Below are 25,434 nucleotides of genomic sequence, written 5' to 3' on the forward strand. Positions count from 1 at the left end.
TTTCTTTTTTTTTTTTTTTTATCTTCATTTTATTGAGATATATTCATATACCACGCAGTCATACAGAACAAATCGTACATTCGATTGTTCACAGAACCATTACATAGTTGTACATTCATCACCTAAATCAATCCCTGACACCTTCATTAGCACACACACAAAAATAACAAGAATAATAATTAGAGTGAAAAAGGGCAATTGAAGTAAAAAAGAACACTGGGTACCTCTGCCTGTTTGTTTGTTTCCTTCCCCTATTTTTCTACTCATCCATCCATAAACTAGACAAAGTGGAGTGTGGTCTTTATGGTTTTCCCAATCCCATTGTCACCCCTCATAAGCCACATTTTTATACAATTCTCTTCAAGATTCATGGGTTCTGGGTTGTAGTTTGGTAGTTTCAGGTATCCACCACCAGCTACCCCAATTCTTTAGAACCTAAAAAGGGTTGTCTAAAGTGTGCGTAAGAGTGCCCACCAGAGTGACCTCTCGGCTCGTTTTGGAATCTCTCTGCCACTGAAGCTTATTTCATTTCCTTTCATATCTCCCTTTTGGTCAAGAAGATGTTCTCCATCCCACGATGCCAGGTCTACATTCCTCCCCGGGTGTCATATTGCATTTTGCCAGGGAGATTCACTCCCCTGGGTGTCTGATCCCACGTAGCGGGGAGGGCAGTGATTTCACCTTTCAAGTTGGCTTAGCTAGAGAGAGAGGGTCACATCTGAGCAACAAAGAGGCATTCGGGAGGAGGCCCTTAGGCACAATTATAGGGAGGCCTAGCCTCTCCTTTGCAGCAACCGTCTTCCTAAGGGTAAAACCTATGGTAGAGGGCTCAACCCATCAAACCACCAGTCCCCTATGTCTGTGGTCATGTTAGCAACCATCGAGGTGGGGTAGGCCAATACCCCTGGCATTCTCCACAGGCTCCTCAAGTGGGCACTACATATTTTTTTCCTTGATTTTCTTTTTTTTTTTTTTTAACTTTCTTTTCTTTTTTAAATCAACTGTATGAAAAAAATTAAAAAAAAAAAAAACATACAATAAAAGAACATTTCAAAGAGACCATAACAAGGGAGTAAGAAAAAGACAACTAACCTAAGATAACTGCTTTACTTCCAACCTGTTTCTACTTTACCCCAAGAAAGTTACCTAATATAGCAACATTTCTGTGAACTTGTTCCTACTATATCCATCAGAAATTAACAGACCATAGTCATTCCTGGGCATCCCCAGAACATTAAATAGCTTATCTGTTCTTCTTGGATTATTGTTCCCCCTTCCTTAATTGCTCTCTATTGCGAGTTCCCCTACATTCTACATTATAAACCATTTGTTTTACATCTTTCAAAGTTTACATTAGTGGTAGCATATAATATTTCTCTTTTTGTGCCTGGCTTACTTCGCTCAGCATTATGTCTTCAAGGTTCATCCATGTCATATGTTTCATGAGATCATTCCTTCTTACTGTCGTGTAGTATTTCATCATGTGTACATACCACATTTTAGTTATCCACTCATCTGCTGAAGGACATCTGGGTTGTTTCCATCTCTTGGCAATTGTGAATAATGCTGCCATGAACATTGGCGTGCAGGTATCTGTTTGTGTCACTGCTTTCCAATCTTCCGGGTATATACCGAGAAGTGCAATTGCTAGATCGAATGGTAACTCTATATCTAGTTTTCTAAGGAACTGCCAGACTGACTTCCAGAGTGGCTGAACCATTATACACTCCCACCAACAATGAATAAAAGTTCCAATTTCTCCGCATCCCCTCCAGCATTTGCAGTTTCCTGTTTGTTTAATGGCAGCCATTCTAATCGGTGTTAGATGGTATCTCATTGTGGTCTTAATTTGCATCTCTCTAATAGCAAGTGAAGCTGAACATTTTTTCATGTGTTTCTTGGCCATTTGTATTTCCTCTTCAGAGAACTGTCTTTTCATATCTTTGGCCCATTTTATAACTGGGCTGTTTGTACTCTTGTCATTGAGTTGTAGGATTTCTTTATATGTGCAAGGTATCAGTCTTTTGTCAGATACATGGTTTCCAAAAATTTTTTCCCATTGAATTGGCTGCCTCTTTACCTTTTTGAGAAATTCCTTTAAGGTGCAGAAACTTCTAAGCTTGAGGAGTTCCCATTTATCTATTTTTTCTTTTGTTGCTTGTGCTTTGGGTGTAAAGTCTAGGAAGTGGCCACCTAATACAAAGTCTTGAAGATGTTTTCCTACATTATCTTCTACGAGTTTTATGGTACTTTCTTTTATATTGAGATCTTTGGTCAATTTTGAGTTAATTTTTGTGTAGGCTGTGAGGTAGGGGTCCTCTTTCATTCTTTTGGATATGGATATCCAACTCTCAGCCCCATTTGTTGAAAAGACCATTATAATGCAGTTCAGTGACTTTGGGGGCCTTATCAAAGATCAGTCGGCAATAGATCTGAGGGTCTTTCTCTGAATTCTCAATTCGATTCCATTGATCTATATGTCTATCTTTGTGCCAGTACCATGCTGTTTTGGCAACTGTGGCTTTATAATAAGCTTCAAAGTCAGGGAGTGTAAGTCCTCCCACTTCATTTTTTTTTTTAGAGTGTCTTTAGCAATTCGAGGCATCTTCCATTTCCAAATAAATTTGATAACTAGCTTTTCCAAGTCTGCAAAGTAGGTTATTGGAATTTTGATTGGGATTACATTGAATCTGTAGATGAGTTTGGGTAGAATTGACATCTTAATGATATTTAGCCTTCCTATCCATGAACATGGAATATAATTCCATCTTTTAAGGTCCCCTTCTATTTCTTTTAGTAGAGTTGTATAGTTTTCTTTGTATAGGTCTTTTACATCTTTGGTTAAGTTTATTCCTAGGTACTTGATTTTTTTAGTTGCTATTGAAAATGGTATCCTTTTCTTGAGTGTCTCTTCAGTTTGTTCATTTCTAGCATATAGAAACATTACTGACTTATGTGCATTAATCTTGTATCCCGCTACTTTGCTAAATTTGTTTATTAGCTCTAGTAGGTGTATCGTTGATTTCTCAGGGTTTTCTAGATATAAGATAATATCATCTGCAAACAATGACAGTTTAACTTCTTCTTTTCCAATTTGGATGCCTTTTATTTCTTTGTCTTGCCGGATTGCCCTGGCTAGCACTTCCAGCACAATGTTGAATAACAGTGGTGACAGCGGGCATCCTTGTCTTGTTCCTGATCTTAGAGGGAGGGCTTTCAGTCTCTCACCATTGAGTACTATGCTGGCTGTGGGTTTTTCATATATGCTCTTTATCATGTTGAGGAAGTTTCCTTCAATTCCTACCTTTTGAAGTGTTTTTATCAAAAATGGATGTTGGATTTTGTCAAATGCTTTTTCAGCATCTATTGAGATGATCATTTGATTTTTCCCTTTCGAATTTTTAATGTGTTGTAATACATTGATTGATTTTCTTATGTTGAACCATCCTTGCATGCCTGGAATCAACCCCACTTGGTCATGGTGTATCATTTTTTTAATGTATCTTTGGATTCGATTTGCAAGTATTTTGTTGAGGATTTTTGCATCTATATTCATTAGGGACATTTGCCGGTAGTTTTCCTTTTTTGTAGCATCTTTGCCTGGTTTTGGTATTAGATTGATGTTAGCTTCATAAAATGAGATAGGTAGTGTTCCATTTTCTTCAATGTTTTGAAAGAGTTTGAGTAAGATTGGTGTCAGTTCTTTCTGGAAAGTTTGGTAGAATTCCCCTGTGAAGCCATGTGGCCCTGAGCATTTATTTGTGGGAAGATTTTTGATGACTGATTGGATCTCTTTGCTTGTGATGTGTTGGTTGAGGTCTTCTATTTCTTCTCTGGTCAGTCTAGGTTGTTCATGTTTCCAGGAAATTGTCCATTTCCTCTACATTATCCAGTTTATTGCCATACAGTTGTTCATAGTATCCTCTTATAATTTTTTTAATTTCTTCAGGATCTGCAGTTATGTCACCTTTTTCATTCATTATTTTGTTTCTATAGGTCTTCTCTCTTTTTGATTTTTTCATTCTACCTAGGGGCTTGTCAATCTTGTTGATATTCTCAAAGAACCAACTTTTGGTGATATTTATCCTATCTATTGTTTTTTTGTTCTCTATGTCATTTATTTCTGCTTTCATCCTTGTTATTTCTTTTCTTCTACTTGGTTTAGGATTGGTTTGCTGTTCATTTTCTAGCTTCTTCAGTTGATCCATTAGTTCTTTGATTTTGGCTCTTTCTTCCTTTTTAATATATGCATTTAGTGCTATAAATTTCCCCCTTAGCACTGCTTTTGCTGCATCCCATAGTTTTTGGTATATTCTGTTCTCATTTTCATTCGTCTCTATATATTTAGCAATTCCTCTTGCTATTTCTTCTTTAACCCACTGATTGTTTAGGAGTGCGTTGTTTAACCTCCAGGTATTTGTGAATTTTCTAAGTCTCTGATGGTTATTGACTTCTAATTGTATTCCATTGTGGTCAGAGAATGTGCTTTGAATAACTTCAATCTTTTTAAATTTATTGAGGCTTTCTTTATGTCCCAGCATATGATCTATTCTGGAGAAAGTTCCGTGAGCACTAGAAAAGTATGTGTATCCTGGTGATTTGGGATGTAATGTCCTCTATATGTCTGTTAAATCTAATTCATTTATCACATTGTTTAGGTTTTCAATTTCCTTATTGGTCTTCTGTCTGGTTGATCTATCTATAGGAGAGAGTGATGTGTTGAAGTCTCCCACAATTATTGTGGAAACATCAATTGCTTCCTTTAGTTTTTCCAGTGTTTCTCTCATGTATTTTGTGGCACCTTGATTGGGTGCATAGACATTTACGATTGTTATTTCTTCTTGTTGAATTGCCCCTTTTATTAGTATGTAGTGGCCTTCTTTGTCTCTCAAAACATCCCTGCATTTGAAGTCTATTTTATCTGAGATTAATATTGCTACACCTGCTTTCTTTTGGCTGTAGCTTACATGAAATATTTTTTTCCATCCTTTCACTTTCAGTTCCTTTGTGTCCGTGTCTAAGATGAGTCTTTTGTATGCAACATATTGATGGTTCATTTTTTTTGATCCATTCTGCGAATCTATATCTTTTAATTGGGGAGTTTAATCCATTTACACTCAACGTTAAAACAGTGAAGGCATTTCTTGAATCGGCCATCTTATCCTTTGGTTTATGTTTGCCATATTTTTCCCTCTCTCTATTAATATCCTTTATTGTACCCATACCGAATCTCTTTAGTACTGAACCTTTCTCCAAGTCTCTCTGTCCTGTCTTTGTTTCTCTGTCTGTAGGGCTCCCTTTAGTATCTCCAGTAGGGCAGGTCTCTTGTTAGCAAATTCTCTCAGCATTTGTTTGTGAAAAATTTAAGCTCTCCCTCAAATTTGAAGGAGAGCTTTGCTGGATAAAGTATTCTTGGCTGGAAATTTTTCTCACTCAGAATTTTAAATATATCGTGCCACTGCCTTCTCGCCTCCATGGTGGCTGCTGAGTAGTCACTACTTAGTCTTATGCTGTTTCCTTTGTATGCGGTGAATTGCTTTTCTCTTGCTGCTTTCAGAACTTGCTCCTTCTCTTCTGTGGTTGACAGTGTGATCAGTATATGTCTCGGAGTGGGTTTATTTGGATTTATTCTATTTGGAGTTCGCTGAGCATTTATGATTTGTGTATTTATGTTGTTCTGAAGATTTGGGAAGTTTTCCCCAACAATTTCTTTGAATACTCTTCCTAGACCTTTACCCTTCTCTTCCCCTTCTGGGACACCAATGAGTCTTATATTTGGACGTTTCATATTATCTATCATATCCCTGAAGTCCATTTTGATTTTTTCCATTTTTTTCCCCATTCTTTCTTTTATGCTTTCATTTTCCATTCTGTCATCTTCCAGGTCACTGATTCGTTGTTCAACTTCCTCTAGTCTTGTACTATGAGTGTCCAGAATCTTTTTAATTTGGTCAACAGTTTCTTTAATTTCCATAAGATCATCCATTTTTTTATTTAGTCTTGCAATGTCTTCTTTACGCTCTTCTAGAGTCTTCTTGATTTCCTTCATATCCCGTACTACGGTCTCATTGTTCATCTTTAGTTCTTTGAGTAGCTGCTCTAGGTGCTGTGTCTCTTCTGGTCTTTTGATTTGGGTGCTTGGGCTTGGGTTATCCATATCGTCTGGTTTTTTCATCTGCTTTATAATTTTCTGTTGTTTTTGGCCTCGTGGCATTTGCTGAACTTGATAGGGTTCTTTTAGGGTTTGTAGACCTATTGAACTCCTTATCTCTAATTTATCAGATCTACAGCTTCGTGGAGTACACTTTCTCTAACTAACCAGCAGGTGGCATCCACGAGCCACCTGTTCTCCACAAGCCAGTTTTCCCCTGCTTAGCCTTTTTGGTGAGTAAGGGAGTGAGTCTTGTGGTGCCAAATTGGTGTACCAAGCTTGCGTGTGTAGTTGGTGTTGCCTGCCCTGTATGTGGGGCGTGTTTCTGGGCAGTCCGGGAGGGGGGGTGGCCCTAACAATCAAATCTCCCTGATGATCCTAGAGTTTTAAAGCTGCTGCAATAGTCTAATCCTTCAGTTCAGTCCTGCCAGTTTGTCTCTGCCACTGACCCACAAGTCTTTGGTATTGGCGTATGGCTCCTGAGACTTGCACGTGAGCCCCTCTTCCAGGCTGTGCACCCCGGGTCCTCTGTTGAGGGATGACTGTGCTATGTCACAGGTGAGTGCCGTCCCCCCAGGGCAGTTCTGGGCTGCTGGGCTGTGTAGGGAGGCTCCCAGTCTGCTCAAATGATGGCTGAATGGGGCTTTGTTAATTCACACTGCTCCACCTTCCCAGCTCTGGGACAATCAGCTGAGGTTGCAGGGAAGGCTAATGTCCACGCCCAGTTTTGTGGTGTGTGCCTGTTATTTGAAGCACTTCCGTCACACTGGGTTGTCTGGGGCAGCTCTGGGCTATGGGGCTGGCGATGGGCAGGAGTGTTTCCTGTCCACCAGGATGGTGGCTGTGAGCGGACACCCCCCTTTTCTTGGGAAGTTGTGGTGTTTAGTGAATTTTCTCAGCCACTGGATTATTGCCTTTTGTCTCAGAGCTCTCTTAGTTCTGCTCTTGACTTGACGTGCCCAAATTGCAATTCTTTGAAGCTTTCTGTATTGGGCTTCTTAGAGTAATTGTTTTAGAAAAAGAAAAAAGGATTGGGAAAAAAAAAAAAAAAAGGGCCCTCCTCAGAGATCTAATGGGTTACTGAAATGCTAATAGACAAAGCAACCAGGGCCATTAAGGAAAGGTCCACAGGGCAGAGAGTTCAGCTTTTCTTCGGGATTTGCATATGCGCCTCAAGGCCTGAGCTCCGCCCTTCCCCTTTCTGTGTTCACCAGAACTCCAAAAATCCTCTGCTTTTATTTTGGAGTTTTACGTGTTATTTTTTTTTTTTCTATGCCTGTCTCCTCTCTGCTGGGCTGGCTGCTCTCAGATTCTCTGGTGTCTGGTCTCAGTCTATCTATGGTTGGAGTATGGATCAGTAGAATGAGTTTCCGGGAAGGGCTACCACTGCAGTTCTCCCTTCTCCTTCCCGGAGCTGGCAGCCCCTCCTCCCACGGGACTGAGCCTGGCAGGGAGGGGCGCGGGTCCCCTAGAAGCAAGAACTTACAGATTTCGCTGATATCAGCAGTTCGACATTTTCATGAGTGTTGTATGAAGTATGCCCAAAGACAGATTGCTCTGTGGTGTCCAGTCCACGCAGTTCCTGGCTTTTTACCTACTTTCCTGGAGGAGTAACTAAACCTTACAGCTCATCAATCTGCCATCTTGCCCCGCCTCCACTACTTAGTCTTATGCTGTTTCCTTTGTATGTGGTGAATTGCTTTTTTCTTGCTGCTTTCAGAACTTGCTCCTTCTCTTCTGTGTTTGACAGTGTGATCAGAATATGTCTCGGAGTGGGTTTATTTGGATTTATTCTATTTGGAGTTCACTGAGCATTTATGATTGTGTATTTACGTTGTTTAGAAGATTTGGGAAGTCTTCCCCATCAATTTCTTTGAATACTCTTCCTAGACCTTTACCCTTTTCTTCTCCTTCTGGAACACCAATGAGTCTTACATTCGGACATTTTATATCATCTATCATATCCCTGAGGTCTGTTTTGATTTTTTCAATTTTTTTCCCCATTCTTTCTTTTATGCTTTCATTTTCCATTCTGTCATCTTCCAGGTCACTGATTCGTTGTTCAGCTTCCTCTAGTCTTGTACTGTGAGTATCCAGAATCTTTTTAATTTGGTCAACAGTTTCTTTAATTTCCATAAGATCATCTTTTTTTTTATTTAGTTTTGCATTGTCTTCTTTATGCTCTTCTAGGGTCTTCTTGATGTCCTTTGTATCCCGTAGTATGGTCTCATTGTTCATCTTTAGTTCTTTGAGTAGCTGCTCTAGGTGCTGTGTCTCTTCTGATCTTTTGATTTGGGTGCTTGGGCTTGCATTGTCCATATCGTCTGTTTTTTTCATATGCTTTATAATTTTCTGTTGTTTTTGGCCTCTTGGCATTTGCTGAACTTGATAGGGTTCTTTTAGGATTTGTAGACCAATTGAAGTCCTTATCTCTAATTTATCACATCTACAGTTTCGTGGAGTACACTTTCTCTAACTAACCAGCAGGTGGCATCCACGAGCCACCTGTTCTCCACAAGTCAGTTCTCCCCTGCTTAGCCTTTGTGGTGAGTGGGGGAGTGAGTCTTGTGGGGTCCAATTGGTATACCAAGCTTGCGTGTGTAGTTGGTGTTGCCCGTCCTGTATATGGGGCGTGTTTCTGGGCAGTCAGGGAGGGGGGTGTGTCTAACAATCAAATCTCCCTGGTGATCCTGGAGTTTTAAAGCTGCTGCAATAGTCTAATCCTTCAGTTCAGTCCTGCCACAGTTTGTCTCTGCCACTGACCCACAAGTCCTTGGATTTGGCGTATGGCTCCTGAGACTTGCAAGTGGGCCCCTCTTCCAGGCTGTGCACCCCGGGTCCTCTGTTGAGGGATGACTGTGCTATGTCACAGGTGAGTGCTGTCCCCCCAGGGCAGTTCTGGGCTGCTGGGCTGTGTAGGGAGGCTCCCAGTCTGCTGAAATGATGGCTGAATGGGGCTTTGTTAATTCACACTGCTTCACCTTCCCAACTCTAGGACAATTAGCTGATGTTGCAGGGAAGGCTAATGTCCACGCCCAGTTTTGTGGTGTGTGCCTGTTATCTGAAGCACTTCTGTCACACTGGGTTGTCTGGGGCGGCTCTGGGCTATGGGCTGGCGACAGGCAGGAGTGTTTCCTGTCCACCAGGATGATGGCTGTGAGCAGACACCCCCCTTTTCTTGGGAAGTTGTGGTGTTTAGTAAAATTTCTCAGCCACTGGATTATTGCGTTTTGTCTCAGAGCTCTCTTAGTTCTGCTCTTGTATTGACCTGCCCAAACTGCAAGTCTTTGAAGCTTTCTGTATTGCGCTTCTTAGAGTAATTGTTTTAGAAAAAGAAAAAAGGATTAAAATAAAAAAAGGGCCCTCCTCAGAGATCTAATGGGTTATTGAAATGCTAAGAGACAAAGCAATTAGGGCCATTATGGAAAGGTCCACAGGGCAGAGAGATCAGCTTTTCTTCAGGATTTGCATATGAGCCTCAGGGCCTGAGCTTTGCCCTTCCCCTTTCTATGTTCACCAGAACTCCAAAAATCCTCCGCTTTTATTTTGGAGTTTTTCCTGTTGTTTTTTTTCTATGCCTGTCTCCTCTCTGCTGGGCTGGCTGCTCTCAGATTCTCTGGTGTCTGGTCTCCGTCTATCTATGGTTGGAGTTTGGATCAGTAGAATGAGTTTCCGATAAGGGCTGCCACTGCAGTTCTCCCTTGTCCTTCCCGGAGCTGACAGCCCCTCCTCCCACGGGACTGAGCCTGGCAGGGAGGGGTGCGGGTCCCCTGGCCACAAAAGCTTACAGATTTCGCTGATCTCATCAGTTCCACGTTTTGATGAGTGTTGTATGAAGTATGCCCAAAGTCAGATTGCTCTGTGGTGTCCAGTCCACACAGTTCCTGGCTTTCTACCTACTTTCCTGGAGGAGTAACTAAAATATACAGCTCACCAGTCTGCCATCTTGCCCCCCAGCTATTCATTTAGTTGTGAGGACTCTGTGCAAGCTTTAGGCATTTTTTTTGTTTCTCCCTAATGCCCAGCTGGCAAGGGAGGAGTCAACATGGCAGCCACGTCTAATCAGGCGGGGGCACCGTGACACAGAAGCTCCTTCATCTTAGGCCCTGAGGAGGGGTCAGGCTGGGGCTCTGGGAGGGGCCAGGAGACACTGGGTCCATCCAGCTTGGACCAGCCTGCATTCCTCAGCCAGTTTGAAGGGGGTGAGCAAATGGTCTCGGCCCACAAAGTCAACTGCACAGGAAAAAAAACAGTAGCAAATATTTTGCTCCCTCCTCCTCCCCCATCTTGTCACACTCTGCTTCCAAAGGGAATGTTGGACTCCTGCTAAGTCTGTTTCTCCAGACTGGGGCCAGGCATCCACAGTCAGATTTGCTATGTTGCTGAAGAGAGACCGATGGGGAAGGAGGGGGATTCTTTCCATCCAGGCAGTACTCCTTGATTGTCTGTTTGTTTGTTTGTCTTTCCTTCTAAGCCCTGGGCTCCTGCTGCTCCTGCCCAGGAAAAAAAAAAAAAAAAAAAGAGCCAGGAGAAACAACAATCCCCTTAGGCTTACATAGCACATTCCATCCATCCATTATTACATTTGCCCATTCCAACCACCCTACTGGATAGGGATTCTTTTTCCCCATTTTATAAATAAATAAACTGAGGCTCAGAGTAGGTATGTGCCTTGCTCAAGAATCACAGTTAATAGGCATTAAAATTGGGTTTCAGGTATGATCCAAATGCTGTGGTCTTTCCACTGACCCACACTGCCAGGTAGTGAGGTTTCCTGACAACTCTGAAGGAGGACCAGGGATGGCTGATGAAGGGCCTGCTTGGCTTCTCTCAGGCAGAGCCAGCCTTGAGGGGTTTAAGAGCCAGTGTTCCAGCACCGTTCCAATTTTCTTTTCAGCTTTTCTCCCCTTGATTACCTACTTGTTGAAGAGAATTTGAGAAATGCCCCCAGAATGGAAAGAAACTTAACATAACCTATAATCCCATCACTGGGTGAGAAGTATGGTTAGGTGACATGATGGTAGCTTTCCTGATAATCTTCTGGTTATGCACAGCCACAATCTGCAGATCTATTTTCCACATCTGAGGTTATAGCAGGTCAGCTCTGGATGCTGGGCCACCTTCCGGCCCCTACACCCTGTCTTCATGAAGCCGGCTCAGGCGTGGTACGTCTTCTCCCAAGGAGGCCTGCTTGGGCCTCTGTTTCTGGTTCCCACGGGCCCTGATATTGTGGTGTCCTGACTGCCATTTTCTCACTTGCATCCTGCAATCAACTCCCCACCTCTTTACTGGAAGTCACCTGAAATGTCTCTGTTCCACTAGGCAGAGCCATACTATTTCACACCTCCAAGCCTTTGTTCCATTGCCTGAGATTGCTGCCTGTCTGCCTGCTCCCTCCCTCCCAGCCCCTCCCTCCCTTCCTTCCTTTTTTGACTTGGTCATGTATGCTCATGATAACAAATAAATGCAAAAGCAAATTAACAAAAACTCCAAAGTTTAAAAAACAAAGACGAGGCCTCTTGTCCACCCCTGACCTTGGCCCCTATTTCTTGTGTATGTTTCCGGGAAACCTATGTACAGTTAAGCATATATGTATGCACATCTTTTGTGACATAGGAATGGTTGCAAGTGTGCCCACTGCTCTGTGCCTTGATTTTGTTACCCCTTGGTTTTGGGATCCTGTTCCTCAGCAATGAGTGAGGATCTGCCTCATTTTGGGAAAAGGACGTGTAGCAAAGCACATGATGGCTGTGCCATAATGTACTTAACCAGGCCTCTAGTGATGGACATTTAAATGCTTCCCAGTCTTTTGCTACTGCAAACACTGCAGCAATGAATATCCTTGTACAAACCACCTTGCGCTTGTGTTTGTGCAGGTTGGATTCCTACTATTGGAATTGCCGGGCCACAGAGTGAGTGGACTTTAAATATTAATGCATCTCACTAAATGGCATCTCAAACAAATTGTGCCAATTGACAACCTATTGATAATGTTTGAAAGGGTCCCTCCTCCCCTCACTCCCCTTTCGGTACCTGGCTAACACCTACTTACACTTTAGGAGTCAACTCATCCAAGAATGCCTCTGATGACCAGCCCCATTTCCCAGCACTGCCTGCCAGGTTCCAGGCTCCCATGTCACTCTGTGTTTGTCTCCACATACCTCTCCCCACAGAAGACTGCAATTCTCTCTTTCCAAGTCTGTCTCTCGCACTAGACTATGAGCTCTTTGAGGGAAGGACTGGGCCTTACTCATCTCTTGCAGGCCCTGGTCGAACACACCACAGGCAGGGACTCAAATTGAACTCAACTAGTCAGCTCTGAACCCCCAGCTCTGGGCCCAGAGTAGGTTATGAACACGCCCGCTGAATGTAAGCATAACCAGAACTGAGCGATGCCTTGGACTGGGTTCCCCAGGCTCCCTGAAGATTTCACTTTCTGGGCTTCATGCTGTGGTTCCTAGCTTGCTTCAGGTTGGTTCCCAGGCCCTATTTCTTCCAGATACCTCTGACTCTCTCAGCAACCACTGTCTCCTAGTCCCCAGCTCCCGTGGAAGATCCTGTGGAAGAAGGATCCCGCATCCCAGCTCTCTTTTTGCTACCAAAATGCCTGGTGCCCTCCTGTCTGGGTGCTCCTGGCTGCTCTTGTCCTGGTAACTTCAGTGTGCAGCCTGGGAGGCTGGCAGTATTTGGCGCCTGTGACCGGAAGGTCTAGCTGGAGACATCCTGGGCTTTTACTCTGAGGAAAAGATCCCCACCCACTCCTTGCCACACTGGGATGGGTGGGGAGAAGTCACCTCCACTGCCTCCCCCCCACCAAGCTGACACACACATGCTCACTCCTCCAAACTGCCACCACCTTTCTGAATCTCAGTCTTCTTACCACTAAAGTGAAGGCAACACGCATCTGGGGTTGATGTGAGGGTAGGCGGAATCATGGAATGTGAGAGGGTTTGGGGAAGTCTGGTCCAAACATGAGAGGTTATGGAGCCTTACTAATATTTTACCACCCTTCTTGGGAGACTGAAATCTGGAGGGAGGAAATAGAGCCTGAGGAGTGCTGGGGCCAGCAGAAACCTGCAGCCAAGGGCCAGGTTGTAAGGTCCCATTCTGCAGATGCAAACACTGAGGCAGGCCGAGAGGGTTGCTCAGGGGTCTCCCAGTACCTGGCTTGTTTCACACCAGACCCTTTTCCCAAGACGACCCAGTGGCAGAAGTGCAAGCATCCCATCAGCTCCAGGTTTGTCAGAGGTTTGACCCAAGCCAAAGGAGGGGCGTGCTGAGGCCAGTTGCCATTTATTTCTCCATCTTCACATAAGCACCACCTCCTACCCACAGGCCCCGGGCAGGAAGCTGCCTCTCAAACACTGGAAATTCAGTAGGACAAACAGAAAAACGGTGAGGGCACTGGGAAGACAACAGGATAGCAGGTCCGGAGAAGGAGAGGTGCCAGGGCCCCTGGAGGCTGGGGGTAAGGACCTTAATGCTGGGTCAGATGAGCCTGGAGGGGCCAGGCCCCCTGGACTCCTTTTGGGTTCTCTCTGAACCCAACCCCTCGCCTGAGCCTACCTTGGGAGAGGCATGTTTTCACCTTGTCAGCAAGTGTGGCTGAATGTTTTGTCTCAAGCACTGCGTGTTAGGGCTATAGAAATGACTTGGATGTAGCTCCTGACCTCAACAGCATAGAAACAGGAGACGAACAGAGGCAAAGAGGGAAGCAGGCAAGTGCCATTCTGAGCTAGGGGCATCAGAAACTATTTTTATGGAGCCAGCACATGAACAGGACTTTTTGTAAAAGAATGGACAGAATTGAGACAAGGCTGGAAAGGACATTTCCCAGTCTGAAATCAGTGAGCGCAGATACAGAAGGGTTTAACTGGAAGAAGAACTCAGAGGGTAGCAGTGCCTTAGAGCAGAGGAAGGGACTTAACGTTGATTTGGCTATAGGGACAAATGGGAGAAACCACCTCAGGAAGTTGGGGTGCTCTCTAACAAGATGTAGTGCTTTATGCTCCAAATCAGTGACCAAAATTTGGGGCTACTGATTCTATTGCCAGACAAGTCCAGAAACCAAGAAGTGAAGTGTGGTGGGTAGCATCTTTAATGAGCACCCCAATAAAAACCTCCTCTCAGAAATGACAGCTTCATGTCTCTCTCCCCCTGAGGCCTGCTGCTTTAGATCCACGCCTCCAGGTGTCAAGAACAGATCCACTGCATTGTAAACAGAAATTGCTTGACCTTTGGCCATTCTGGAATATCTCATATGACTAGGGAACAGGCACAAAAGGGAGTTACGGCATTGGCAGGTGTACCATTGGGAGTTTTGGTTATAAACAACAGAAACCAACTCTAGGTGATTTAAGCAAAAAAATTTTATTGGAAAGCTATGAGGGAGCTTGAGGGGTTGTCAGGGAAGGCTGGAAAATCAGAAACTGGCCGGAACAAGGGAACTGGGCAGCCAAGCCACAGCTCACCACAGGAGCTATCTGCTGCCAGCACCATTAGCACAGGACCCATGGCATGAACACGATCCAGTGCTACCACCAATCATCTCCACAGCAACACCAGAAGGAAGGCTTCATGTACCCTGCACTTCTGAAAGTACTGGGTGCAAGTGCTTGCTAGGTTTAGCTGAGATTCTAGGCCTGAGGCTTAGCTGCTCCTGGTCTGGGGGCACAGGTCTCCGGGCCTGTGGGCTTCCCTAGGAGGCAGGGCCTCACTGCCACTGAGACACTTGGCAGGGGTAGAGTTCTCCAATACTGGTAGGGGGATTCTGGCACTGGGCTGTTCAACGAATTTATTAATTCTGACTCTCCTAGGGGATGTTAGGGTTGGTGTTGTGCACCAGGAGCAAAAGGAGAATGGTGACCAGGCCCCAAGGATTCTCCTGGCACTCTCATTCATTCATGTGTGGTGCCCATCAGGACACAGCAAAGATAAATGGGAACCACCAGAACCCTGCCCCACCCCCACACCAAGGTCTCAGACTCTTGAATCTCCACGACCAGCCGAAGTGCTGGCGAAAGGCAATGGAGGATCAAAGAGTGGGGTGGGGGGGCGACAAAGTCATTAATATCAACTATTGGCTTTGACCAGCTGCAGCAAAAAGGACTGTGGCCTCTGCCCATGTTTCCATACTTACAGTGAGAGAATAGAATTATCTTGCTTTTTTAAAACTGCAATTTTTTCTTATTTTACTTATTTGGCTAATATTCATATAAAAAATCAAGCAAATTAATTACTTTGGATGAAATCAAAAGCCTCCTTTCTCTCCCCCAACCCCTTGTCCCTCCCAGGAGGGAATCACTGCCTTCAGTAGGTATGTAGCCTTCCACACATTTTCATAAATAGTTTTTGGTTGGATAAGGTTTTATTTTACATCCAGACTGTACATACTGCTCTACAATATGCTTTTTTTACTTAACATTATGTCTTAGAGATCTTTCCATATCAGTACATACAATTTTTAACTGCTGCATAGAAGCAACCCCATACTACCAAAAGTATCCAAGTTCGGTTGAAGGAGATGCACCACTTTTATGTTTTGAAAGCTATGACCCCAACTGCTCTCCAAAAAGGCTGCCATGGTTTACATTCACACCAACAGTGTATGAGTGTCCCATGCTTTTCATCCTGGCCAAAAACTAGATCGTATCATGACAAAAAACTTTATTTTCTAATGGACACGGTATGTTTCACTGCTGTTTCAATTTACGTGTCACTAATTACCAGTGAGTTCTGAGCCTTACCTAAGGCTGTTGGAGATGTGGGCAAACAGCTCTCAGAAACTGTTGGTAGGAGCATAAATTATTACACTTGCTTTGGAAAGCAATTTGGCAGCATCTAGTTAAGGTGAAGATGCTCAAACCCAGCAATTCCATTTCCATGTACTTATCCTAGAGAAACTCACACATGTGCACAGAGACATCTTAGCATGTTCACTGCAGCAAAATACTGGGAAGAACCTAAATGTCCATCACTGGGGGAATGGATAAAATAAACTGGTAATTCATTCAATTGAATAGTTAATATACAGCAGTTAAAATGCATGAACTAGATTTACATCTATCAAAATGACTAAATCTCAGAAACAGTGTTGAGTGAAAAAATCAAGCTGCAAAACGATACATACATTCTATCATTTATGGCCATTAAAAAAGTATAATTACCCTGTATTGAGTCTATATATCTATATACATATACATATATATATGTACACACACACATGTGTAAAAACATAAGACAAGAAGTAAACAGACTATTCCCACCTCTGTGGAGAGAAGGCAACAAATGTGATGGGGTGAGAAACTTTACCTATGTTTGGAAATTTTTATTTAATGGAAATTATATATATGTGGAGAGAAAGAGGGAGAGAGAGGGAGAGAGGAAGGGAGAGAGGATCTGAAGCTAATATGGCCAAATGTTAAAACCTGTTTACTCTATATAGGGGGGTTTCTGTATTTTCTTTTCTTTTTTGGTCGTATTTGACCGGCATAGATTTTGCTATTCCTCTATGTGTCACTGTGTTAAGGTATGCTGTGATACAGCTTTATTTTTTTCCCCATTCCATCTGAGAGTTTGTTTTCTAAAATGTGATTTTAACCCACTCCCACCTAACTCAGTTTGAACTTATCCCTCCCAATGTACTTTCACTTTTACCATGCTTCCTCATTGTTTCTTTCCTTCCCCAAGGCAGGGTATTCTCTCTCTAGCCTTTTCCCCAGTACTACTGAGTAGTCCGACAACCAGACACTTTATTTCTACCTTTAAAAATAATTACCGTTAATTTTTCTTGCAGTTGTTGTTGGACTTAAGCATTCTCGATGAAACAAAAGGTTTCTACTTTTGGGAACACCAAACGCCTCCACTTTTGATGCAAAGGCTCAATCATGAAATCACTTAGTCCCACTGTATTAGACAAAACGAAACAATTCCATTATACCATGTAAAACCAAAAGCAGAACTTTAATAAGCTTTTATTGCACTGCAATTACAGGAATGTTAACCCATACACATGCAACAGAAATGATTATGTCTTTTGGACATATTTAACAGAGAAACTTGACAGTACAGTTAACAGCAACTTCAGTATTCTACTGAAGAAAAAAAATGCAACTTATTGCAACTTTCAGGTTAGAAAATTATGTCCTTTACTGCAATCTCAAGTACTGTTTAGAAAGTCTAGTTTTCCCTTTCTAACCTCTAAGTTACAACATGATTTTTAATGCAATCACACACAACAATTTTCACACTGGAAATGATCACAAGGAATCAACAGGCTTGGCTTAATTGACTGATCGGTTTCTCATCTCAATCATTAATTCTGAGAGGGCTCCTGCAATATTGTGGATTTTGCTTGGGCAAAATGATCAGACCAGGAGTAAATCACCTAGGTCTTTACAGTGGGGGAGGGAACATGCAGCGGCACATAGGGCAGGTGCCTGACTTCTGAAGCCAGACGGACACGCACAGCTTGTGGAAATAGTGGTGGCATGGCAGCTCCATCGCTACCTCCCCCTTTACATACTCACTGCAACAAATGGGGCAACACATTTCCTGACCCACTGTGCTGTGATCTTCAGAGACCAGGATCTCAGGGAGAGCATCAATGCTCTCCTTGCTCGCGGGCAGACTGGCCACCTCCACGTCCACGGCGAGGGACTCCAGATGTGCAAGGGCGGTCTCCATTGCCTGAGCCAGGCGTTCTTCAAGTGCCATGTAGGTGAGAAACTGGGGATCCACATTGGAAATGGTTTCGGCCATTCCTAGTCCATCTGCAAATCCATCAAAGAGGCTTCAATCCACTTCTAGGTCTTCACTGACACTGGAGTCATCTTCCAAGTTGTTATTCCCATCCAGCATGAACACCCCAGGTTGCATAAACTCATGACCAGAATCATTATCCCCATCACTGTTGCTCTCGTTTTCATTGTATTGGAGCCAAGGGATTTCTCCTTCTTCCAGGGATGCCTGCTCCTCCTCCTGAAGAGAGGGTTCTCGAACTTCTTCCAGGTAATTGCTGCCATTGCTGCCAGCACTGGCACCGGCGACAGGGCTGGCACTGCCACCAGCCTTCGCTCCAGGCTGCTCGGGCTCATGCTCTTCCTTCCCTGGTAGCATCTCCCAGCTTTTGCCACTGGAGGATAGGTTTTGCTCTTCCCCTTGATACTTGCGGTGCAGAGCAGCAGTCCACTCTTGGTCACTGTCAGAGTCTTCGTCGCAGTACTTGTAGTAATCATCACTGTAGGTCCGGAAGTCAGGGTCGGCCATGGTACACCGTTGTCTCAGCACCTCCTCTGGCTTCACTTGGTCACTCCTTGCTTCCCTCTTTTGTTCAGGGTATTTCAGCTCAGGGTAGCCACTTGAACTGTCACCTCTGCCTCTTCTCGCCAGGCCATCGGAGTGGTCTTCATCAGTGTTGGCTGTATCCCTCCATTTGGAAGTACTGTGTGGCATATCATCATCATCATCATCATCATCAAAAAATATTTTTGGTTTCACGCAGTTTGGAATTGCCATATTTCTGATTTTAGGCCTTACCACTGTGCGGGACACTGTTATCGAGTTCCAACTTGGCGGGCCTGGGCCAGGGGAACTGATCAGCCCCTAGGAAAGGTAGTGGGGCACGGGTGGTAGCGCCCTCTACGGCCCCCCGGGCCTGAGAAAGTGGAGCCGAATGCAGGCCCCATTTCCTCACCCCAAAGTACAACCGTTGGGGAGGGCTTGCCGGAGGAAACCACCCCCCTCCCCGTGCCTTACCCGCACCCTCCACCCTCTTCATTACTGGAGCAACTCCCGCCCCTTTTCAATCAACCTTCGCGCCCTCTCAGAACCAATCCAAGCCTTTAACCCCTACAGCCACCCCGCCCTCTAAACCGCCCGATATAAGCTTGTACTCTCCCCTAATAAACTCTCTTGGCTTCCTCACCCTCAAAGAAACGTGTCCCGCCTGTTCCTTCTCGCCGCCCTCCACACCTTGCACGCCACCGCCGGGGACCGGGCCCAGTCCCCCGCCTCGCCCTCGCCTCCAGGAAAGAGCCCCCGCCGCCGGTACCCTCCGAGCAATCCCGAGAGCCTAGGATTTAGCAACCGGCCGCCACCCCCCCCCCAGACGAGTCAACTGCGACCGCAACTGGCGCCCAATGTGGGGCCGGTCCTCTCCACGCAGCGGTCCAGTAAAACCACCCGCTCGCCCAGACGCCTCTCCAACTCCCCTTCTCCTCGCCTGCAAGGTAAGGGCCACCTCTCCCTCGCCGCCCCGCGGAGCCGCCTCTCCCTCGCCGCTCCACGTCCGGAGCCACCTCTCCCACGCCGCTCCGCGCCCGGGCCGCTCTTCCTTTCCCGAATTAACCCGGCTATTGCCCCCGACTACCTTTCGTCCTCTCTTCCTATGACCCCCATTCCTCCTAACACTCTCCCTCTTCCCCTCCATTACTTTGCTGTAGTCCTCTGTGTCTTTGTTTCTTTGTTTGGCGCCGTGTGCCTCTTTGCGACCGCCCCCCCAAACTGCTCTCGCTACCAGAGGGTCCTGCTTTCTATTCTCGCTGTCTCCTTCGGCCTCGCGGCCACGGTTTGCCTCATTTTCTTTACTCAATAATCAACCCCCCTTTTTTTTTCTCCCTCCGCTATGGGTAATCGTCTATCTGCACGCCAAGCACCTCAAGTTCGCGCTCTAGCGGGTCTCCTAGACACACATCGCTGTAAGGTGTCTGTCCGGCAGCTGCAAGTATACTGGGACCTCCTGCTGCCCTTTAACCCATGGCTCACCACTTGCCATCTTTGGGACCCTGTTACTTATAATCGCCTTATTGATCAGGTCACCAACGCCATGGAACATGAGAGCAAGCGCTTCCCTCCCGGCTTGCTCCCCACCTTAATAACCGTCCGCTCCTGCCTTCAAGGCTCCCTCCCCCCTGATCGAGGCCCCATTAAATCCAAGGAGGCCCTATCAACCCAGTCAACAGACTCAGACAGCGAGACCAATGCAGACCACGATTCGGACGCAGAATCCTTAGTCGAGCAGATTAACAACGCGCTCGAAGTCGCCCCCCAAAAACAAAGCAATACTAAGCCTCTCCAAAATGGCGAACTTCCTCCTTCTTCTTCCACTGAGGGGAGGAAGTGCTCTAGTGATGACGTCAGCCCTAAGCCGGGCCGGAAACCGCATGCGCTTTACCCCGCCCTTTCACAGGGCGGAGTTAGTCTGCCATCTTATGCCTTGGGCCCCGCCCTTTCACAGGACGGGGCTAGTCCACCATCTTATGCCTTAGCCACTCCCACCGCACCGCCGTCTTGCGACGCTTGGGGCCTCCCACTTCCGCCTCCCCCTTCGGCGAGCTCCCCCTCGGAGCCGCTACCGGCAGCTGCCGCCGCTCCTCCCACCCTGCCGACTAACAACCCCTGGCTGCCTTCTACACCTCAAGGCAACCCTTGGGACAACGCTCCCCCTACCCCCACTCCCGCGCCAGGCCCTCTGCAAGCGCGTCCTCCTTTCTCTCGTGCTTTTCGCTGCTTTCCTCTTAACCTTACCCCCACACCGCAGAAACCGTAAGACTGGTATCCCATTGACTCAGATACTATCAAGCAGCTTCGCAGGGCCATCAAGGAAGACGGGTTAGGTAGCCCATACGCTTCCCAATTACTACAGGATCTCGCCATGGACTTTTACCTCCCCCAAGACTGGGCCTCGCTTGCCCGTACCATTCTTAACCCCGGCCAGTTTGTTGATTGGCGTGCTCACTTCCAGGCGGAAGCAGCTAAGCAAAGCGAGCAAGACGCAGCCACTGGAGTCTATCATCACCCCGAAGCCTACTTGGGCACGGGAACGTTTATAAATGCATCCGCCTATATTAATGTGCCCGCCACCTTTTGGCCTATCCTTCGGGGAATCGCCTTACGAGCGTTTGCCAACTGCTCCGCCTGTCGGCCTAATAAATTCACCAAGCTCTTCCAGGAACCGAGTGAGCCTTTCGCCACCTTTGTCTCCAGAGTCGAAGAAACCTGCGCTCAAAAGGTAAGTGATCCCCAGGCCCAATATTACAGGTGCCCATCCTCAAATCCTGGAAAATCGTACTGCAATTCCCCCAACGAGTACTACTGTGCATACTGGGGGTGTGAAACATTAGCCACTAATTGGAAGCCTCCTGTTCCTGATCAATACCTTACCTTAAGGTGGGCCCCTCCAGGGTGCAAACTCCCTACTGTTAACTGGCTCGGCCAAGAAAGTGAGGGATCCTGCACACATCTTAATCTTACAGTGCAGCTCCCCACTAATCCCTCCTGGTTACTCGGTCGAACTTGGGGCTTCAGAATCTATGAGAAAGGAGCCGACCGAGGATCACTTATTCTCATAAAAAAGGAGGCTGCAAGCCAACCATGCCAAAATACTGCATTAAAAACACCCTCTGGCATAGGTCCCAACCAAGTCCTTAACCCCCTTTATCCACAGCCCTCCAGCCGCACCTCAACTACAAGCAGCGCATCCGGAAACCGCACCTCAGCTACAAACAGCGCATCGCCAACCCCACCACCCCAACCTTTTCTGCCCCCCTCTCATTACTCCTCTCCCCTCCTCGGCCTTATCCAAGCAGCCTTCACCTCAGTGAATTCCTCCAACCCCAATCTTACCTCCTCCTGCTGGCTTTGCCTCTCCACCTCCTCCTCCCTGTATGAGCCCGTCGCCTCCAATCTTTCCTTTTCAGAAAATACAGAAAATAGCCCCTCGGAATGCAATTGGAATACCTCTGCCGTCCCCCTAACCTTTCATTCAGTCTCCTTTACAGGAAAGTGCATCCGCCCTCGCTCAAGTAACTCTCCCAACCTCACAGCTTGTACCAACTACTCATCTCCCAGCAGCTCTGCCAAGTTTCTTATTCCCCACAACTCCTCCCAATGACTCTGCTCCTCTACAGGACTTACCCCCTGCCTTAATGTGCAAACCCTCAATACAACTAATGAAACTTGCCTCCTAATTGTCCTTATCCCTACGGTCCTATACCACAGCGAGGAAAATTTCTTCCTCCGCCTGGAAAGAACTGCAGTCCCTGCCACTCTGCAAAAGCGAGAACCCATCACCGCCCTCACAATTGCCTCCCTCTTAGGTCTTGCAGGCGCTGGCACCGGAATCGCTGCATTAGCCAGTCAAGGCTCCACCCTAACTCACCTCCGGGCGGCTGTTGACGAGGACATTCGTCACCTACAAGACGCTATTTCCCATCTTAAAAATTCTGTCAACTCCCTCTCTGAAGTCGTGCTCCAAAACCGCCGAGGTCTCGACCTTCTCCTCCTCAAAGAAGGAGGCCTTTGCGCCGCCCTAGGAGAAGAGTGCTGTGTATATGCCAATTCCACAGGTCTCGCCGAAGACAGCCTAAAGAAGGTCCGAGAGGGACTAGAACAACGCAAAAGAAACCGTGAAGCCACCAACTATTGGTCCCACATCTTTACCCCCCTCCTCCCATACCTCCTCCCTCTCATCGGCCCCCTACTAATGATTATTCTAGCTCTCACCCTAGGGCCCTGCATTATCCGCAGAATTGTCCAGCTTGCTAAGAACCAAGCCAATGCTGTCTTTTCATCATTTGTGCAAGTCCAGTATCAACAACTTGCCTCCACTGAAGAAGCTAACCCTCCGCAGCGTCGCCACCCTCGTCCATCCCACAAGCAGCGAGGCCCCTCTCGAACGCCCGGGCGCCACACCAACGTCGAGCTCCAGCCTCTCTAACTACCATCTACCCCTATCCCTTCCCCCACCTCCCCTTTCCCTCATCCCTTGGCGGATCTCTCCGGTAAGCTTCTTCCTCTAATTAGAAAAGAAGGGGGAAATGTGGGACACTGTTATCGAGTTCCGACTTGGCGGGCCTGGGCCAGGGGAACTGATCAGCCCCTAGGAAAGGTAGTGGGGCACGGGTGGTAGCGCCCTCCACGGCCCCCCGGGCCTGAGAAAGCGGAGCCGAATGCAGGCCCCATTTCCTCACCCCAAAGTACAACCGTTGGGGAGGGCTTGCCGGAGAAAACCCCCCCCCCCCCGTGCCTTACCCGCACCCTCCACCCTCTTCGTTACCGGAGCAACTCCCGCCCCTTTTCAATCAACCTCCGCGCCCTCTCAGAACCAATCCAAGCCTTTAACCCCTACAGCCACCCCGCCCTCTAAACCGCCCGATATAAGCTTGTACTCTCCCCTAATAAACTCTCTTGGCTTCCTCACCCTCAAAGAAACGTGTCCCGCCTGTTCCTTCTCGCCGCCCTCCACACCTTGCACGCCACCGCCGGGGACCGGGCCCAGTCCCCCGCCTCGCCCTCGCCTCCAGGAAAGAGCCCCCCGCCGCCGGTACCCTCCGAGCAATCCCGAGAGCCTAGGATTTAGCAACCGGCCGCCACCCCCCCCCCCCCAGACGAGTCAACTGCGACCGCACCACTGGTTCCTCCGAACCCTTTGGGGCATTTTCCCCACCACCACAAATATTCACAGGGGCCCTGCCGGGATGCTCAGGTAAATTCTGCTCCTGTCTCTCCCTCCCCAGGCTGTCACCACTTGTAGCCACCTTGCCTTCGGCAGAAGACATCGGCAAAGCCCTGCTACTTTGCTGCACAGACTCAGCTCTGCTAGCAGAGCCTCTTGCTACAGGGGCTGGGTCTAACTTGTCAAGCACCTCTCTCCCGTCAGGCTTAAAACTAGAGAATTGTGGTGGCACCCCAGTCAAAGATCTCGCCCCCCTTTCCGAGTCATATATCTTATTCTCTTTGAACTTGCCAGTTTTCCCTCTCACTGGTGGTGGCTCGACAGGCCCAGCCCCCTCCTCCTCACTATCAACTGCCCCGTAAGAGTCAATATGTCCATAAGCCACTGGTCTCCTACTACCCGAAGCCCTGTACTCTCTGGCTGGGTACCTGGAATAGTCCTCATTATCAACATTCAGACTGCTGCCCAAGCTCTCACTGTCATCCCAACTACAACGAATGGTAGAAAATGGTGACTGGCTCCTCTTGGTGGTTTGACTGGGGGCAGATCTGTGCATTGGGACTTCAGAGGTTGTCTTTCTCTGGTTGCAAATCCTGTTCTGCTGGCTCGTGGATAGCCTGAAACTGACATAAGCATGCCTTCTTCCATATCTCCTGCCTGTATTGGACTGCTACCCTCCTAGTGGTTTGGGCCAGACTGGCTTGCTAGACTCCTGACCCATTGCTCTGACTTAGGAAGGTTTCCAACATAGCTGGGGATTGGGTGCCAAGACTCCTGGCTCCCTGCACCACTTTGGAGATGGGAAAGTCAAATTAGCTCAGAATAAAAGAGCAGGGAGATTTATCTTCACATCAGCAGGCAGGTAACAGAAAGCATAAGGGGCCTTTAAAATTAGTTTCACTTTCTTCTAAGTCCTGGAGTAGCATTCCAGTGACTGTCAAGTGTGGACCTGGAACACATTTTTAATGTTGGCAAAATGATTACAAAACTGTGCCTGTAGGAAAGCCAGACTTAAGGGAGAATCTGACGGAAGGTGGGGGGCGACCGAATGCTTGGAAAGTGGGTGAATTGCTGTGGAACTGCACCAACGTGGGAAGAGGAAAGACTGCTGCAGTTTTTATGGGGTGCCTGCATTTTTCGGAGCCCCACAGACACGCAAGAGAAATGCAAATTGGCATAGAGTGGAAAATATGGATCACTGCATGTGGGTGCATGTGCACACATCTGTTAGGAGGAGAGGGGCAGGTGGAAGGGGTCCAGCCATCATGCAAACGGGGGGTGGGTGGCAGGGTGTCTGGGTTTGTAGGGGGAGGCATAGGTCGCAGCAGAACTGGGAGAGGATGCAAGTGTTTAAATGAGATCCTTCTGGGTTTAAGTGTGAAAATGACAGGCATGGATGGGCGGGGTGGTTTCAGAGGATGGGGTGTGTATGAAAAAAAGAACAAGTGTGTGGAGCTGTATGTGTGGCAGGTGGAAATCTATGGAGGGATGCCGGAGTTTATGTGCATGTGGCAAGCAAGGGACGGTATGGTGGCGCTGGACAGGGGGTGTCTGTGAGTTTGCGTGTGCATCAAAATGGAAGGCAGTCATGAGGAAATATCAGTGCAAGCAAATTCAGCAGGCTGGGGGTGAGGGGCTCCTGGAGCGGAGGGAGGGGAGCAGTGCTGGAGAGGGATGTGCATGTGGAACAGGGGCCAGCAATCAAAGAATGTGTGGATGTGAGAATATGGCAAGCAAGGAGGTGGTTGTGTCCCTGGAGAAGGATTTGTGTGAGTGTGTGTGGCCACGGGGACTGGAAAAAGGAGCACATATGTGACAGGGAGCAGAA

At 46.8% G+C, this 25,434-nt stretch overlaps 1 protein-coding gene and 1 long non-coding RNA gene across 2 annotated transcripts in view; both read right to left on the reverse strand.

Moving 5' to 3' along the window:
• The window catches only part of LOC119522813, a 201,152-nt gene that overhangs the window by 174,664 nt on the left and 1,054 nt on the right, over window positions 1-25,434 (reverse strand). The gene's annotated exons all lie outside the window — the stretch shown is intronic.
• PJA1 (praja ring finger ubiquitin ligase 1) lies at window positions 17,088-25,143 on the reverse strand. Its single transcript, XM_037821471.1, is given in 2 exon segments — window positions 17,088-18,593; window positions 24,035-25,143. Coding segments are annotated over 2 exon segments (1,341 nt in total). The 5' UTR covers window positions 24,328-25,143; the 3' UTR covers window positions 17,088-17,545.

The sequence above is a fragment of the Choloepus didactylus genome, chromosome X (genome assembly GCF_015220235.1).
Source record: "Choloepus didactylus isolate mChoDid1 chromosome X, mChoDid1.pri, whole genome shotgun sequence".
NCBI classification, from domain to species: domain Eukaryota; kingdom Metazoa; phylum Chordata; class Mammalia; order Pilosa; family Megalonychidae; genus Choloepus; species Choloepus didactylus.